Source organism: Dreissena polymorpha, chromosome 9 (genome assembly GCF_020536995.1).
Source record: "Dreissena polymorpha isolate Duluth1 chromosome 9, UMN_Dpol_1.0, whole genome shotgun sequence".
Classification (NCBI taxonomy): domain Eukaryota; kingdom Metazoa; phylum Mollusca; class Bivalvia; order Myida; family Dreissenidae; genus Dreissena; species Dreissena polymorpha.
In genome coordinates, this window is record NC_068363.1 from 9,392,735 (window position 1) to 9,409,965 (window position 17,231).

A 17,231-nucleotide genomic window follows, 5' to 3' on the forward strand; every position below is an offset into this window, starting at 1 on the left:
ACCAACCTCTGTGGGAAAATGTATGGCTGAAACCTGTAAGTCTGCAGGAGGAGACTCTAACAAAGACCACCTGTTTCATCCCTGCATTTAAACTCCCAAGTTACGAGGTGATTGAGATCAAGCTTCAACTTTATGTCTCAATATGTTGCCAAAATCTAAAACAACATTCTGCATATAGTAACTGGACTATAAAAATACAAATAGCTATACTTACATGCCACATAAGTTACTCATATCAATACTCACACATCACATAAATTACCAGTATCTTTACTCACACATCACATAGATGTCCCATATCAATACACACATCACATAAGTTACCCATACCAATACTCACACATCACATAAGTTACCCATATCAATACACACATCACATAAGTTACCCATACCAATACTCACACATCACATAAGTTACCCATATCAATACTCACACATCACAAAAGTTACCCATATCAATACTCACACATCACATAAGTTACCAATATTAATACCAAATACCTCTAATTGAATAATACCATGTCCATATTAATACTCACACATCACACAAGTTACCCATATCAATAGTCACACATCACATAAGTTGCCAAAAGTTACCCTTACATTGCACACGGTCCGTTCATTCTGGACAGGACATGCTCCACTCTCACACGATACCAGATGTCTTCTACAAGTCCAGCACAGAGCTCCTTCTGCAAAAAGTCAAGTTTCTGCGAGCATCACAGTATGTTTTGCTTTACAGCATTGTGAGACTACTTGCCTCTCTTAACACAACATCTGGATAATGGTATATATCTAAGGTTTTAAAAAGCACCAAACATGTCAACACTTGGATAGTTATCCATATATCTGATAAATGTCAAACATGTCAACACTTGGATAGTTATCCATATATCTGATAAATGTACACCAGTAAATGATCCCCCCGCCTGTTAAAATGTAAGAGACAGTGTTTTTTTTCATAAGTATGGGAATGGGGCTGGAACCCTTTGAATTCGGGAATAATGACATCTTTTTAACAAAATTGGGAAATTAATGTGATCATTTTTGCTAAAATAATCAAAATTGGAGAATAAAGGTGTTTCAATATTATATTTACTAAGTTTAAACTTATAGAGGTGGATTGGAGATTAACTTAACATTTAGATTCATTTTTTTAAACCTTTTTTTTTAAAGTTCTTTTGCAACCTTCAATTGGGAATTTCAATTTGGGAAAAATGTATACTCGTTTGGAATGGGTCCGTTTCACTGCCTCAAAATATGAACGAAAAAAAGTTTTGAGGCGCAGGCATGAAAGGTGTATTACCTCATCTGGATTATAAGGAAAGTTTGACGCCATCTGTTCATCCTTCATGAGTTTGTTCAGCTCCAGTAGCAAGTCCTCATAGTCATCGTGGTCTCCAGGGGCAACCAGGTCCCTGACCTTGGCCTTAATCTCACCATGAACACCAACCTTGAACAATGAATTCAGCATCACACTTGCTTTATTGAAATTAAAAATCGGTACAAAGTCATACTTATAATTCCAAACTCATATGAATACGACCAGTTACCAAATAATTGTTCACGCCATCCACTAAGTACCGGTAATCTTATTATGTTACTATCAAATTCTTTGTATGGACCATGTGGCAGGGAAATATCAGGATTGGCTGAGATCAATTAGTTTGATTAAAAGCTGGGATGTGGTCAATCCCAATACTGGTAAATGGTATTATGACAAATTAGTAGTCCCTTAGAAAGTCACATTTAATTATAGACCTTTCTTACCAAATTCAAGTTTTAAAGGCTTCATTTCAAACCCTAAGATACTGATGAGCAGCAAACAGCATAAGACCTGAACAGACTGCGATTTACTCGCAGGCTGTTCTGGTTTCATGCTGGTTGCAAAAGCCATTTTCACTTAAGGGTTAATGTCTTTATCTTTGTATTACTTGTGAGAAAGGCCAATCAAAAACAAACATACAGTAGCAAGCCTCTTGGTAGGGTAATTTTGCACTCCTAATTGTTATTCTTTAAATTAAAGCTTTAAAACATACAAAATATAATCCATTTTTGGAGAACACACTGTGAATAAGTTGTTTCCTTTGTTAAAATAATGACCTCATCTCAAACATAAAATGCACAGTATAACATATCCAACTACCTACACATCACAAATGGACATTGTAACATATCCAGTTTCCAACACAGCTCAAACACACCGCAGGGCAATTTGTATCATCGTTTTTTACGATTTATACTTGTCAAAAAATGAATTGATTGAAAAATTTATCGTACAGAAACTTATGATTATGTACATGAAAAACAAATTGCATATGATTCTTTATCGTTTTAATTTTACTGTATCCTCTGTACCCTGTTTAATTTGAATTAGTATATTTTTACCTTAAGTGAGGCCGATATATTTTCAGTAAGTTTATATAGAAACCGGTTCGTGCCAGTGTCAATGTAAAGTTACTTCTGTCAAAAAAAAATGGGAAAATATTGGCTGTTAAACAAGACGGGTTAGGAAACTTTCCTAAGTGGCATGTTCGCTCAATATTTTACAATTCATTACGCGAACTCAACCATTGGGAAAAGATGTTGTAAAGAGTATACTATCAGGTTTACTAGCGCAGGTAGTGACAGATTCTGAAATATTCTACCCAAAACAAAGCGCACATCTGATCCAGAAATATATGTAAGTTTTGATAAAATTGTAAAAAACAATATAATTGACAAATAGTTTTAAGGGAAAATAACTAATTTTTACAAAAAAACTTGTTCGGAAAACTAATTGACACAAAATCTTATCTCTTGCCTTAACACCATGTAACATAATCCAGTTACCTACACATCTCAAACACACAGTGTTAAATACCAAGTTCCCAACACATCTCTTTTAACATATATTGTAATATATAAAGTTACCTTAACATGACTCAAAATTACTTCCTCCTCAACAGTTGCCATTGTGCTCACTCACTAGTATCTGACAGGAAAATACCTAAAAAGGGTCAATAGATTTAGTTTAAACTGGTTTTGACATAATTAATATATCTGAAATAAAATCTTGTTGTTAAGTGATCATTAAATAGTGATAAAAGTGGTTAAACATCAGAGGGTAGCACTTCGGGCTAGTTAATTAACATTAACATTACAGGGTACCCAGCTTTTTATATGAACAAAATTTCCCGAATTTTTCCAGATTTTTCCCTGATGGAAAAAAAAATTCCAGGATCATAATTTCGACCTATTTCGTGTTTTAGACACCCTCAATAAATAGCAGTTGTAGACGATAACATGTATTATATTTATGTAATTTTACAGCAATGGCCTCCCATCTCCCTTCACAGCCATCCTTTCCTCGCCTTTTCATTTAATGTTTGTTTTGCAACAATAATTGGAACATATTGTTAAGCAATTCAACACTTTTAAACAGAAACAGGAACAACAGTACTGAGAAAATGTTCATATAGACTGTTTTACAGGTAACTTTAACAAGAGCACCGCCTTCCGGTGCAGACCGCTCATCTTTTTTTCTTTTTAAAGGTGTAGGAACCTATCTCAATTTCAATCACAAAGGAGGGAGGGGTGGAGTGGAGAGGGGTGTATAGTGTGGGGGTGTGGTCATTTATTACATTATCTTCCTAAAATGCAACAAAAATGGAAAAAAAAATTTGGGGGGGATTCTTGGGTGGGATGGTTGGACGGTATTTCAAAAATAAAATAATAAAAATAAATTTTTGTATTTTTTAACCATGTTTGAAAAAAACAAGAGATGTGTTCGTCAGAAACACAATGCCCCCTATTGCGCCGCTTTGAAAAAAAAAAATGTTTTTATTTACCTTTGACCTGGAAGGATGACCTTGACCTTGAACTTCCACCACTCAAAATGTGCAGCTTTATGAGAACGCCGCTTTGAAATATTTAAAAAAAATTACCTTTGACCTTGAAGGATGACCTTGACCTTGAAGGATGACCTTGAACTTCCACCACTCAAAATGTGCAGCTTCATGATAACGCTGCTTTGAAATATTTTTTTGACCTTTGACCTTGAAGGATGACCTTGACATTGAAGAATGACCTTGACCTTGAACTTCCACCACTCAAAATGTGCAGCTTCATGAGAAGGCCGCTTTGAAATTAAAAAAAAAATACCTTTGACCTTGAAGGATGACCTTGACCTTGAAGTATGACCTTGAACTTCCACCACTCAAAATGTGCAGCTTCATGAAAACGCCGCTATGAAATTTTTAATTTTTTTTTACCTTGAAGGATGACCTTGACCTTGAACTTCCACCACTCAAAATGTGCAGCTTCATGATAACGCCACTTTGAATTTTTTAATTTTTTTTGACCTTGAAGGATGACCTTGACCTTGAAGAATGACCTTGGCCTTGAAGAATGACCTTGACCTGGAACTTCCACCACTCAAAATGTGCAGGGTCATGAGAATGCCGCTTTGAATTTTTATTTTTTTGACCTTTGACCTTACAGGATGACCTTGACCTTAAAGGCTGACCTTGACCTTGAACTTCCACCACTCAAAATGTGCAGCTTCATGAGAACGCCGCTTTGAATTTATTTTTTTTACCTTGAAGGATGACCTTGACCTTGAACTTCCACCACTCAAAATGTGCAGCTGCACGAGATACACATACATGCCAAATATCAAGTTGCTATCTTCAATATTTAAAAAGTTATGGCCAATGTTAAAGTTTTCGGACGGACAGACGCCATATATTTGACATTTGACCTTGAAGGATGACCTTGACCTTCACCTTTCACCACTCAAAATGTTCAGCTCCATGAGATACACATGCATGCCAAATATCAAGTTGCTATCTTCAATATTGAAAAAGTTATGGCCAATGTTAAAGTTTTCGGACGGACAGACACCATAAATTTGACATTTGACCTTGAAGAATGACCTTGATCTTGACCTTTCACCACTCAAAATGTGCAGCTCCATGAGATACACACGCATGTCAAATATCAAGTTGCTATCTTCAAAAGTGAAAAAGTTATGGCCAATGTTAAAGTTTTTTTGGATGGACGGACAGACTGACTGACATACTGACACACTGACGGACAGTTCAACTGTTTTATGCCACCCTACCAGGGGATTCGGGGGGCGTGGGGGATGGTTTGGGTAGAGTCTATTGTGGTATGTCAGGTAAGAGTTGTTTTGTCAAAGTATCAATCAAATCTAATCATAAATAAAGAAGTTATGGCAATTTTAGCAAAATTTAATAATTTGACCTTGAGAGTCAAGGTCATTCAAAGGTCAAGGTAAAATTCAACTTGCCAGGTAAAGTACTCTCATGATAGCATGAAAGTATTTGAAGTTTGAAAGCAATAGCCTTGATACTTTAGAAGTTAAGTGGATCTAAACGCAAAATGTAACCATATATTCAAAGTTACTAAGTCAAAAAAGGGCCATAATTCCGTAAAAATGACAACCAGAGTTATGCAACTTGTCCTTTACTGTCCCCTTATGATAGTTTGCAAGTGTTCCAAGTATGAAAGCAATATCTATGATACTTTAGGGGTAAAGTGGACCAAAACACAAAACTTAACCAAATTTTCAAGTATAAAGGGCCCATAATTCCGTCAAAATGCCAGTCAGAGTTACATAACTTTCTGCACAGTCCCCTTATGATAGTAAGTAAGTGTTGCAAGTATGAAAGCTTTGATACTTTAGGAAAAAAGTGGACCTTAACTAGGGCTGCAACAATATACCGGTATATCGGTATATATCGCAATACGCAATCCGCATATTGTATTGCGATATGATTTTCATCATACCGGTACGAAAATTTTACAAAAATTCATTCACATTTCGTCCAGAAAAGCCATCCGAAATAATGATAAAAAGGTAAACAAAACAAAGTAGTGTAAATTATTTTTTACGTAAAAATGGCATTCTAAAAAGTGTATTATACGGAGTAGCGTTGTTACATGGGAGCATTCATTCGATGCTTTTGAACAGATTATCGTTGAAATAATTGCGCACAGCTGGAAATTTTTCGTTTGATTCTGATTTGAGCATTATTTGTAATCCGAATTTCGGAAACACGCTTCCAAATTTGAATGCTAACGCGACAATAAAAAATTATAGCGTCAAATAAAAAGTGCTTTATCCTTTGTCTCAATAAAAAGCGCGCGAAAATTATACAGACATGTAGAACGTCGCATGGAAAGTATGGGTGTATTTTGTGTTGTATAAAAACGGGAACATCACGTCAGCTGAATTACGAGTGTTCAGTGGGAAAAACGCCCCGGTTGGACGTTATTTCATCACATCTTTAAATAGTAACAATTGCAAAAATGTATTTGATACTTAAGAAAATTTGCGAATGTTTGTGTTTCTTATTATTCTTGAGCACATTTATAGTAAATATTTACCTGAATTTGCTTTAAAATTGGAATTTATGGGATTATCGGGTAATTGGCAAGTTATAATTTTGGTACAAGTTAGCAATATATTGCGATATATTGCAATACAGGTTTTTGAACTGACAATATATTGCAATACGGTTTTTGGCGTATTGTTGCAGCACTAACCTTAACACAAAACTTAACCAAATTTTCAATTTATTAAGTATAAAAAGGGCACATAATTCTGTCAAAATGCCAGTCAGAGTTACATAACTTTGCCTGCACAGTCCCCTTATGGTAGTTAGTAAGTGTTGCAAGTATGAAAGCAATAGCTTTGATACTTAAGGAATAAAATGGACCTAAACACAAAACTTAACCAAAATTTTCAATTTTCTATGTATAAAAAGGGCACATAATTCTGTCAAAATGCAAGCCAAAGTTATCTAACCTTGCCTGCCCAGTCCCCTCATGATAGTAAGTACAAGTAAGTGTGCCAAGTTTGAATGCAATAGCATTGATACTTTATGAGAAAAGTGGACCTAAACACAAAATTTAACCGGACGCTCACGCCAACACCGACGCCAAGGTGATGACAATAGCTAATAATTTTTTTTCAAAAAATAGATGAGCTAAAAATGCTATAAAAACAGAAAGAAAGAAGTAGGTATTTACTATTAGTACACTTAGCTACATGTATACTACAAAGCCACCATAGCCATGCAGAGGAATCGATTTGCTGCTTTAATTGTATGGACTTTTCAACACAAGTCGGGAAAGTCTGACCAAACAAAATTCCCTGATTTTTCCCTGATTTCAGGAACTTTTCATGCAATAAGTGTGGGGGTATTTGTTGTGTAAATACGCGTAGCAAGTTAGGCGACATAAGTGTGTTTAGTATGAAAGCCCCCCTTCCGATTGGACGTTATCACATCTTTAAAAAGTCACATATGCCAAAATTCATTTGCTACTTATGAAACAAGAGGACCAGAAAGGCCCAAAGTCGCTCACCTGAGATAACTTTACCATGACCCATATTTGAACTTGACCTACATATCATCTAGACACAACTTCTGACCAAATTTAGTGAAGATCAGATGAAAACTACTTCAATTAGAGAGCGGACACCCTACTTCAATTAGAGAGCGGACACCATGCTAAATGCTTGAAATGCACTACGTGACCTCGTGATCTAGTTTTTGACCCGGCATGACCCATATTTGAACTTGACCTAGATATTGTCTAGACACAACTTCTGACCAAATATGGTGAAGATCGGATAAAAACTACTTCAATTAGAGAGCGGACACCATGCTAAATGCTTGAAATGCACTAAGTGACCCTGTGACCTAGTTTTTGACCCGGCATAACCCATAATCGAACTTGACCTAGATATTGTCTAGATAAAACTTCTGACCAAGTTTGGAGAAGATCGGATGAAAACTATTTGAATTAGAGAGTGGACACTGCTGTGGACGCTGCCCGCCCGCCCGCCGCCAAGGTGAAACTATAATACGTCCTGTTTTTTTAAAACGTTTCCATTTTCAAACTCATTCAAGATATCATTGAGACCAATCTTCTGACCAAATTTCATGAAGATTGGACAATAAATGTGGCCTCTAGAGTGTTAACAAGGTTTTACTATAGCCATATATAGCCATATAAGGAAAAAATGCCCCGCTTCTGGTGGCCATGTTTTTAAAGCAACCAAAACCATTTTCGAACTCATCCAAGATATCATTGAGACAAATCTTCTGACCAAGTTTCATGAAGATCGGAAAAAAAATGTGACCTCTAGAGTGTTAACAAAGTTTTACTATAGACATATATGGAAAAATGCCCCGCCCCGTGGCAGCCATGTTTTTGAACCATTCGGCATCATTTTTGAACTCGTCCATGATATTATTAGGATGATTCTTCTGACCGAGTCTCATGAAGATCGGACAATAAATGTGGCCTCTAAAGTGTTAACAAGATTTTTCTATAGCCATATATTGCCATATAAGCAAAAATGCCCCGTCCCTTGGAAGCCATGTTTTTTCAAGCAAACGTAACCATTTTTGAACTCATCCAAGATATCAATAAGACCAATCTTGTGACCAAATTTCATAAAGATTGGACAATAAATGTGGCCTCTAGAGAGTTAACAAGGTTTTACTTAAGCCATATATAGCCTTATAAGGAAAAATGCCCCGCCCCTGGTGGCCATGTTTTTAAAGAAACCAAAATCATTTTCGAACTCATCCAAGATATCATTGGGACAAATCTTCTGACCATGTTTCATGAAGATCCGAAAATAAATGTGGCCTCTAGAGTGTTAACAAGGTTTTACTATAGCCATATGAGGAAAAATGCCCCGACCCCTGGCGGCCATGTTTTTTAACCAACGGGCATCATTTGTGTACTCGTCCAAGATATCATTGGGACCAATCTTCTGAAAAAGTTTCATGAAGATCAGACAATAAATGTGGTCTCTAGAGTGTTAACAAGATTTTACTATAGCCATATAAGGAAAAATGCCCCGCCCCGTGGAGGCCATATTTTTTCAACCAACCGGCATCATTTTTGAACTCATCCAAGATATTAATGGGCTGAATCTTCTGACCAAGTCTCATGAAGATCGGACTATAAATGTGGTCTATAGAGTGTTAACAAGATTTTACTATAGACATATATTGCCATATAAGGAAAAATGCCCCGCCCCTTGGCAGCCATGTTTTTTCAAGCAAACGTAACCATATTCGAACTCATCCAAGATATCAATAAGACCAATCTTCTGACCTACTTTCATGGAGATTGGACAATAAATGTGGCCTCTAGAGAGTAAACAAGGTTTTACTAAAGCCATTTATAGCCTTATAAGGAAAAATGCCCCGCCCCCTGGTGGCCATGTATGTAAAGAAACCAAAACCATTTTCGAACTCATCCAAGATATCATTGGGACAAACCTTCTGACCATGTTTCATGAAGATGGGAAAATAAATGTGGCCTCTAGAGTGTTAACAAGGTTTTACTATAGCCATCTAAGGAAAAATGCCCCGCCCCCTGCCGGCAATTTTTTTTTACCAACGGGCATCATTTTTGTACTCGTCCAAGATATCATTGGGACCAATCTTCTGACCAAGTTTCATGAAGATGGGACAATAAATATGGCCTCTAGAGTGTTAACAAGATTTTACATTTATAGCCATATAAGGAAAAATACCCCGCCCCTTGGCAGCCATGTTTTTCAAGCAAAGGTTACCATTTTCAAACTCATCCAAGATATCATTGGGACAAACCTTCTGACCAAGTTTCATGAAGATAGGAAAATAATTGTGGCCTTTAGAGTGTTAACAAGGTTTTACTATAGCCATATAAGGAACAAGAGATTGCCAAGCAATATTGTCCCCTACCGGTGAAACTCCACCATTGTCAGTATTTTTTATATATTTTTTTTATTTGTTGCCATAGCAGCCACAATTCTTCATGTAGGAACAAAATGAAATGACGTGCATAATCTTCATATTGCCATCTATCCACAAGTTTCATGAAAAAATATGAAGAACTTTTTAAGTTATCGCAGGGTCCAGAAAAGTGTGACAGACAGACTGACAGACTGACTGACTGACAGACTGACTGACTGACTGACTGACAGACAGAGCGCAAACCATAAGTCCCCTCCGGTTTCACCGGTTGGGGACAGAAATGCCACGCCCCCTGGCAGCCATGTTTTTCAACCAACCGGCATCATTTTCGAACTCATCCAAGATATTATTGGGATGAATCTTCTGACCAAGTTTCATGAAGATCTGACAATAAATGTGGCCTCTAGAGTGTTAACAAGATTTTACCTATAGCCATATATAGCCATATAAGGAAAATGCCACGCCCCTTAACAGCCATGTTTTTCACGCAAACGTAACCATTTTCGAACTCATCCAAGATATCATTGAGACCAATCTTCTGACCAAAGTTCATAAGATTGGACAATAAATGTGGCCTCTAGAGTGTTAACAAGGCAAATGTTGATGGCCCACGACGGACGACGCACGACAGACAAAAGGCGATCACAAAAGCTCACCATGAGCACGTTGTGCTCAGGTGAGCTTAAAAAAGTGTGACGGAAAAAAATCTAATATATTAGCCTCGGTGACCTTGACCCCAGTGACCTCAAACCTCATCAAAAGGTAGTGGTCCATGCAATGTACCTACATGCCAAATATGTAAGAGATCAGTAAAATATTGAAGGCGCTATGAGAAACTGTAACAAAAGTGTGAGGGAAGGAAGTATGGAACTTCAAACTGGCAACTATATGCTCCCCATATATATATATATATATATATATATATAGAGAGAGAGAGAGAGAGAGAGAGAGACGGGGGGCATAAAAATGTTCTGACCGGGTTTCATGAAGTTAGGACAATAAATGTTGCCTCTTAGGGTGTTAACAAGGTTAATGTGGACAAGGAACCCTGCATGACCGACAAAAGGCGATCACAAACAGGGCGCGACTGGCCCCACCTTCCCGAAGCTAAAGAGGTTTAAGCATTTCAAATACATCTTAATGCATGCAAAATAGCTAATGTGGTTAAAGCATTTTAAAGACCTCTAAATGCATTAAAAATATCACATGAACAGCAAATAATGGTGATCGTGCACATACAGATCATGTATGAAATGTAGGAATTTAAGACAACTGTACCCCATGATTACATTCACAGTATTCTATGCATAGCCTTTATATACATTTTTATCTAGATCCCTATAGTACCAAGCGAAAACAATTCCTTCAACAAGACCTGTGTTTGTGGAACAAAATGGCCCCTTCTGCGCTTTGAAGCCGCACAGCAGCTATTTTAGAGACAATTTTTAAATCCAAGGCCCTTCACTTTGCCAAAAATCAATGGACCAGAAAACAACTCACACTTCATCTGTGAGTCATGTAGGTAGACTAACATAAGTTCAATATCTGAAAGCGTTGCCTAAAAACCATCGGGAAAAATGAAAGCGGATGGACTGACAGACGGACGTACAGACAGTGTGACTTTTATATTATATATACCACCCTACCGGGGGCAAAAAAACACGTTTACCTCAGCATTTGACCAGCTAGCTATTAATATACTAGTTATTATATGGCCTTATTGTGAATTTCTGTTTTTCCTTTATTTGTTTGTGACCACTGGCATTCTTGGAGTCTGTTCTGGCTTTCCAAACAAAGAGTATTATTTCGTTTTATATTTCCAGTGATAAAAACTTTCGAATGACCTTCTCATGATGATTTTTATTTCAATTTTTCTCCTTGATGTTAACTTTATACCCAATTAAAGCAAATAAAACTTGTGTTTACCCACTGATTCAATTTCTAGTTTACAATCAATACAGTGATACCTTTTGATTTAAACTTTTTTTAGTGAATTGTTTATGGTATTTTACTGTTGTTTACCTGGCTACATCCAGGCAACTCATTTCGCACTTATTATAAATGTAAGCAAAAATATGTAATGCTTATGCTCAATAATGACAGCATGCAAAACCAGTCTGCTTGATTTTATGTACACTTTGGGCATTTTAGTGTAAAATTTAGGCCATACATTTTCAATGCAAAACTCTGTGCAAAACTCGGAAAAAGAGTGCCCTACCCCCACCCACAAAATGTCTTCTTGAATTTACATCGATCTCAAAAATGTTCATAGGAACTAAAATAGCCGAAATGTGTGAAGTTGTGGAACAATCTCATCCCTGATACTATACAAAGTACACAATTTGATACATATAATAATCATATTAATAATAATTTTCCACTTAAGTATCTTACCTTAAACTGACCATATTTCTGATTTGATGTGAATGAATCTGCACCACTTCTTCTTGACACACCTGCTAAAACAGGGAAAATGCACATTACATTTACATCGTCTTCAACAAAAGTAAAAGAAAAATTTAAACAAGGGACAAAATTTTCACAAAACCAGGTTTTCAATATGAAAAAAAAGTCTGATAAAGGGAGACAAGTCAAACTGAACTGATTTGTTTATAAAATTAACCCCCTTTGTTTAAAAAAAAATCTATTTTTAGTCGTGGCTACCTTGACCTTGGAGATATTGACGTAAATCTTTCGTGCGTCACACCGTCCAATGATGGTGAACAAATGTGCCAAATGATTTCAAAATCTCACAATGAATGACATAGTTATGGCCCGGACAAGCTCATTTATGGCCATTTTTTACCTTTGAACTCATAGTGTGACCTTGACCTTGGAGATATCGACGTAATTCTTTCGCGCAACACACCGTCCAATGATGGTGAACAAATTTGCCAAATGATTTTAAATTCTCACAATGAACAATAGTTATGGCCCGGACAAGCTCATTTATGATCGTTGAACTTAAAGTGTGATCTTGACCTTAGAGATATCAACGTAATTCTTTTGCGAGACACACCGTCCAATAATGGTGAACAAATGTGCCAAATGATTTTAAAATCTCACAATAAATGACAAAGTTATGGCCCGGACAAGCATTTGACCTTTGAACACCAAGTGTGACCTTGACCTTTGAGATATCAACGTTCTTTTTTCACACGACACATCATCCCATGATGGTGAACAAATGTACCTAGTCATTTTAAAATCTAACGATAAATGAGTTATGGTCCGGACAAAACTTTCAGTTAAAAACACACTAAGTGACCCGGTGACCTAGTTTTTGACCTGGCATGACCCAAACTTGACCTAGACATCATCTACATACAACTTCTGACCAAGTTTGATGAAGATCGGATGAAATTTCAGGACAGACCGACAGACCGACAAAGTGACTCCTATATAGCCCCAATTACCAATGTTAATGGGGCTATGATTAGTCTTATTAACCCGCAGTAGGCTAAACGGGATCCAATTATCAGATCTATTGACGAGTAACAATACAGTTTGTTCCTCAAGGATTCTATTGCTGTTGTTTATCTCACGTTTGTGCATGTACAAAAAAAAGGAATTTTTAAATAATTAACAAGAGAGCCAAACTGTCACAAGATACGCCCGTTTGAAGGTTTTGGACAACATGATAACTTTACCATGACCCATATTTGAACTTTACCTACATATCATCTAGACATAACTTCTGACCAAATTTGGTGAAGATCAGATGGAAACTACTTCAATTAGAGAGCGGACACCACGCTAAATGCTTGAAATGCACTAAGAGACCTTGTGACCTAGTTTTTGACCCGGCATGACCCATATTTAAACTTGACCTAGATATCATTTAGACACAATTTCTGACCAAATTTGATGAAGATCAGATGAAAACTACTTCAATTAGAGAGGGGACACCATCATACATATGTCACTAGTGCTGCAACAATACGCCAAAAACCGTATTGCAATATATTGTCAGTTCAAAACCCGTATTGCAATATATCGCAATATATTGCTAACTTGTACCAAAATTATAACTTGCCAATTACCCGTTAATCCCGTATATTCCAGTTTTAAAGCAAATTCTGGTAAATATTTACTATAAATGTGCTCAAGAATAACAAGAAACACAAACATTTGCAAATTTTCTTAGGTATCAAATACATTTTGGCATTTGTTACTATTTAAAGATGTGATGAAATAACGTCCAACCGGGGCGTTTTTTTCCACTGAACACGCGTAATTCACCTGACGTGATGTTCCCATTTTTATACAACACAAAATACACCCATACTTTCCATGCGACATTCTACATGTCTGTATAATTTTCGCGCGCTTTTTATTGAGACAAAGGATAAAGCACTTTTTATTTGACGCTAGAGTTTTTTATTGTCGCATTACAAATTTAATAATGCTCAATTCAGAATCGAAGGAATCATTTACAGCTGTTCGCAATTAATTCAACGATAATCTGTTCAAAAGCATCGACGAATGCTCCGATGTAACAACGCTACTCCGTATCATACACTTTCAGAATGTTATTTTTACGGAAAAAAAAATATTTACACTACTTTGTTTTGTTTACTTTGTTATCATTATTTCGGATGGCTTTTCTGGACGAAATGTGAATGAATGTTGTAAAATTTTCGTACCGGTATGATGAAAATCGTATCGCAATACAATATGCAGATTGCGTATTGCGATATATACCGATATACCGGTATATTGTTGCAGCACTATATGTCACAGACATACATAATACTCATTATTTATACTTAATATTATATATTCAGGGGTTTTTTTTACTAAGAAAGTGACGCGGATATTCGGCGTCTTCCCCTACCAGAATTTTTCCCCTAAAAATACCATTTCCCCTCCAAAAATATAATTTTTCACCAAAATATAATATTTTACCCTCAAAGAAATGGTTTTTTTTCTTTTGGGAAGTCGACACTTATCCAATTTGTACCATGTACAACGATCTCGCTCTCTCTCTCTCTCTCTCCCGACGAACACTCAAATCTGGGAATCCCAGTGATTCCATATATAGCTCTTAAATTACGTCATGGAAACCGGGCAACTAATCGTATTAATCATGCAACTATTTTACTGGATTCCGGTCTTGCGGGAGAAGGGTGTTTCGTCAATTAATTACCGGAAACCAGTTGAATTTTCATCCGGGTTATGTGAAAGCTATGACGTTAAAACAGAAAAAAGTCTCACAATTGGCGTTCAAAAATACACCAACAAAATAAAACGTTTGGACTCGGAAAATATTAATTGCGTTAACGCATTTTTTAAGAATGAATCATCAAAAACCGTTGAAACCCAGCAGGATTCGGAGGTACATGTAATCAACATCGATTAATACTGTCGGATTATTGTGTAAGTAGACAATCGGCAGCTGCCGCACCTCTCCCTTCCAATACTGTAGCAGATCTAGATCGTCAACCCATTCATCATGAAATTGAAATCATAATATTGACATCGTTTCCCGGCCCCAGTTGAAAACATTTCCCATTATTAGATCTACACCTGCAACTTATTTAGGACCTTGACTTTAATATCATACTTGTCCATGTGTTTAAGAACAAAAAGGTCAGAGACATGCCTCTTTTTCTAAAAAAAACCTGAAGTCTGTAGGTGAGTTATAGACATTGAAATGAACAGTTTTTATTTTTTCCCCAAATATGTCTCTTTCGCGCTCGATTTTCCCCTTTACCCAGCGTCCAGCGTCTTCCCCTTTTTCTAAAAAAAACCCCTGATATTACAAAAAATATTTGTGCACATATTTTGTTAAACTAGATTCAGCAATGACAATTTTTATGAAGCGATATTTAAACATGGTGTGTTCAATAGCACTATTATATTTTACATACCAATCCTTTAAATACTCCACTCTTGTTGAACAAAATATTTGCATGATATTAAAGCTCATATAAAATATAATGAGTACTTTGTATGTCTGTGTGTGACTTTGTGCGTTTGTGTGTGTCTTTGTGCGTCTTAGTAGCATTTAGTAGGACCGATCGGGAGCAGGTGGGCGAAGCGAAACAGTCAAGTATCAAAGAAAAAATTTCTCACCTTTGCCGACACTGGGACAGTTATTCGCACTTCAAGATAAACCACAGTAAATACTATAAAATCGGGACTAGGGACCAATTTTTATATCGAGAATTATTCGAGATAATGAAAATCGAGATATGTTTATTAATATAGATAAAGAAGGAAAAAAGTTGGGACATTTAGCTTACCTCGACATATGGAGAAAATCAAGATAATTGTGCGATGTCGAGATTATAGAGAGAAGACTGTAGAAGTTAACACAGTATATTGTTATTAAAATTTAAACATCCGAATTATCAAATCCGAAATTACGTCAAATACTAATAAGCTAATGCTTATATATTCCCTAACATGCATAAATAATATCAAAGCAAGTGAGTGAAATGTGATCAAAGAATGTAGTTATATTATATATATATATATATGTGCACTTTGTAATAATGCAGAACCTACTAAATTGAGAACAGTGCAAAGTTGTCACATGCCGCCTAGTCAAAGGATCCGGACAATGCGACAATCGGTATTAGCAAAAGTTCGGTGTGTGTAGAAATACCGAAATCCCCGTAATTACCGAAATCCCCCGAAATCCCCAGACATCCCCAATAATATTCATTATTTATCAAAATACTGCGGATATTAGTATAGATTATTGCAAAATACCATGAATTTACAGATGAAACATGGTTTTTATCCCAGTTTGGTAGTGAAAAACTTAAATATAAATATTATTATTGGGACTCCGAGAATGAATTCATAGTGCATATTTGCACACGCACGATTAGGTGCCGAAATCCCCGCTGTTAAGACCTTCAAGTGTCAAAAAATCCTCAGAGTGGCTTTTTGATATTAGAAAGAAGAGGTACAGACAAAAAACTTAACAACAATATCCCACTTCTTTTGAAAAATATTGACTTGTAGCGGGGATTTCGGTAGTTCTACATTCGCCCACAGACTACCGAAATCCCCAATATTTACATCTGAAAGTGTCAAAAATATCATTTGTATGCTTGGTTTTTGGCTTTGCTTGAATGTTAACGTACAAAAAATAATATTAATGTTAATTATTAAGCACACTTGACAGCATAAGTTGCCTCTTAGCAGGGATTTCGGTAATTCTACATTCGCCCGCCGAGTACCAAAATCCCTCATATTTGCGCCTTATAGGGTCAATATGTCATCGGTATGATTGTTTCTTGGCATCGCATAACTGTTAATGTGCAAATAATGATATTAATATTAATTTTTAAGCACTCTTGACACCATACGCTGCCTCTTAGCGGGGATTTCGGTAATTCTACACAAGAGCATAGACGCGCGCCGGTACCGAAATCCCCGTTGTACAAAAATGCAAGAGTCAAAAAAATCATTATATTGCTTACTTATTGTAGAAATCAGTCAGAC

The 17,231-nt window shown here is 36.4% G+C and overlaps 1 protein-coding gene across 1 annotated transcript in view; it reads right to left on the bottom strand.

Moving 5' to 3' along the window:
* The window catches only part of LOC127844753 (uncharacterized), a 55,692-nt gene extending 39,469 nt beyond the window's left edge, over positions 1-16,223 (bottom strand). Inside the window, exons 1-5 of the mRNA XM_052375212.1 lie at positions 16,019-16,223; positions 12,165-12,229; positions 2,914-2,989; positions 1,307-1,453; positions 604-692 (exon numbers count right to left, since the gene is read on the bottom strand). Of these exons, the coding sequence (XP_052231172.1) occupies positions 604-692; positions 1,307-1,453; positions 2,914-2,955 (278 nt within the window). The 5' untranslated portion in view covers positions 2,956-2,989; positions 12,165-12,229; positions 16,019-16,223. The remainder of the gene's footprint in view (positions 1-603; positions 693-1,306; positions 1,454-2,913; positions 2,990-12,164; positions 12,230-16,018) is intronic.
* Between the last annotated feature and the right edge of the window lie 1,008 nt (positions 16,224-17,231).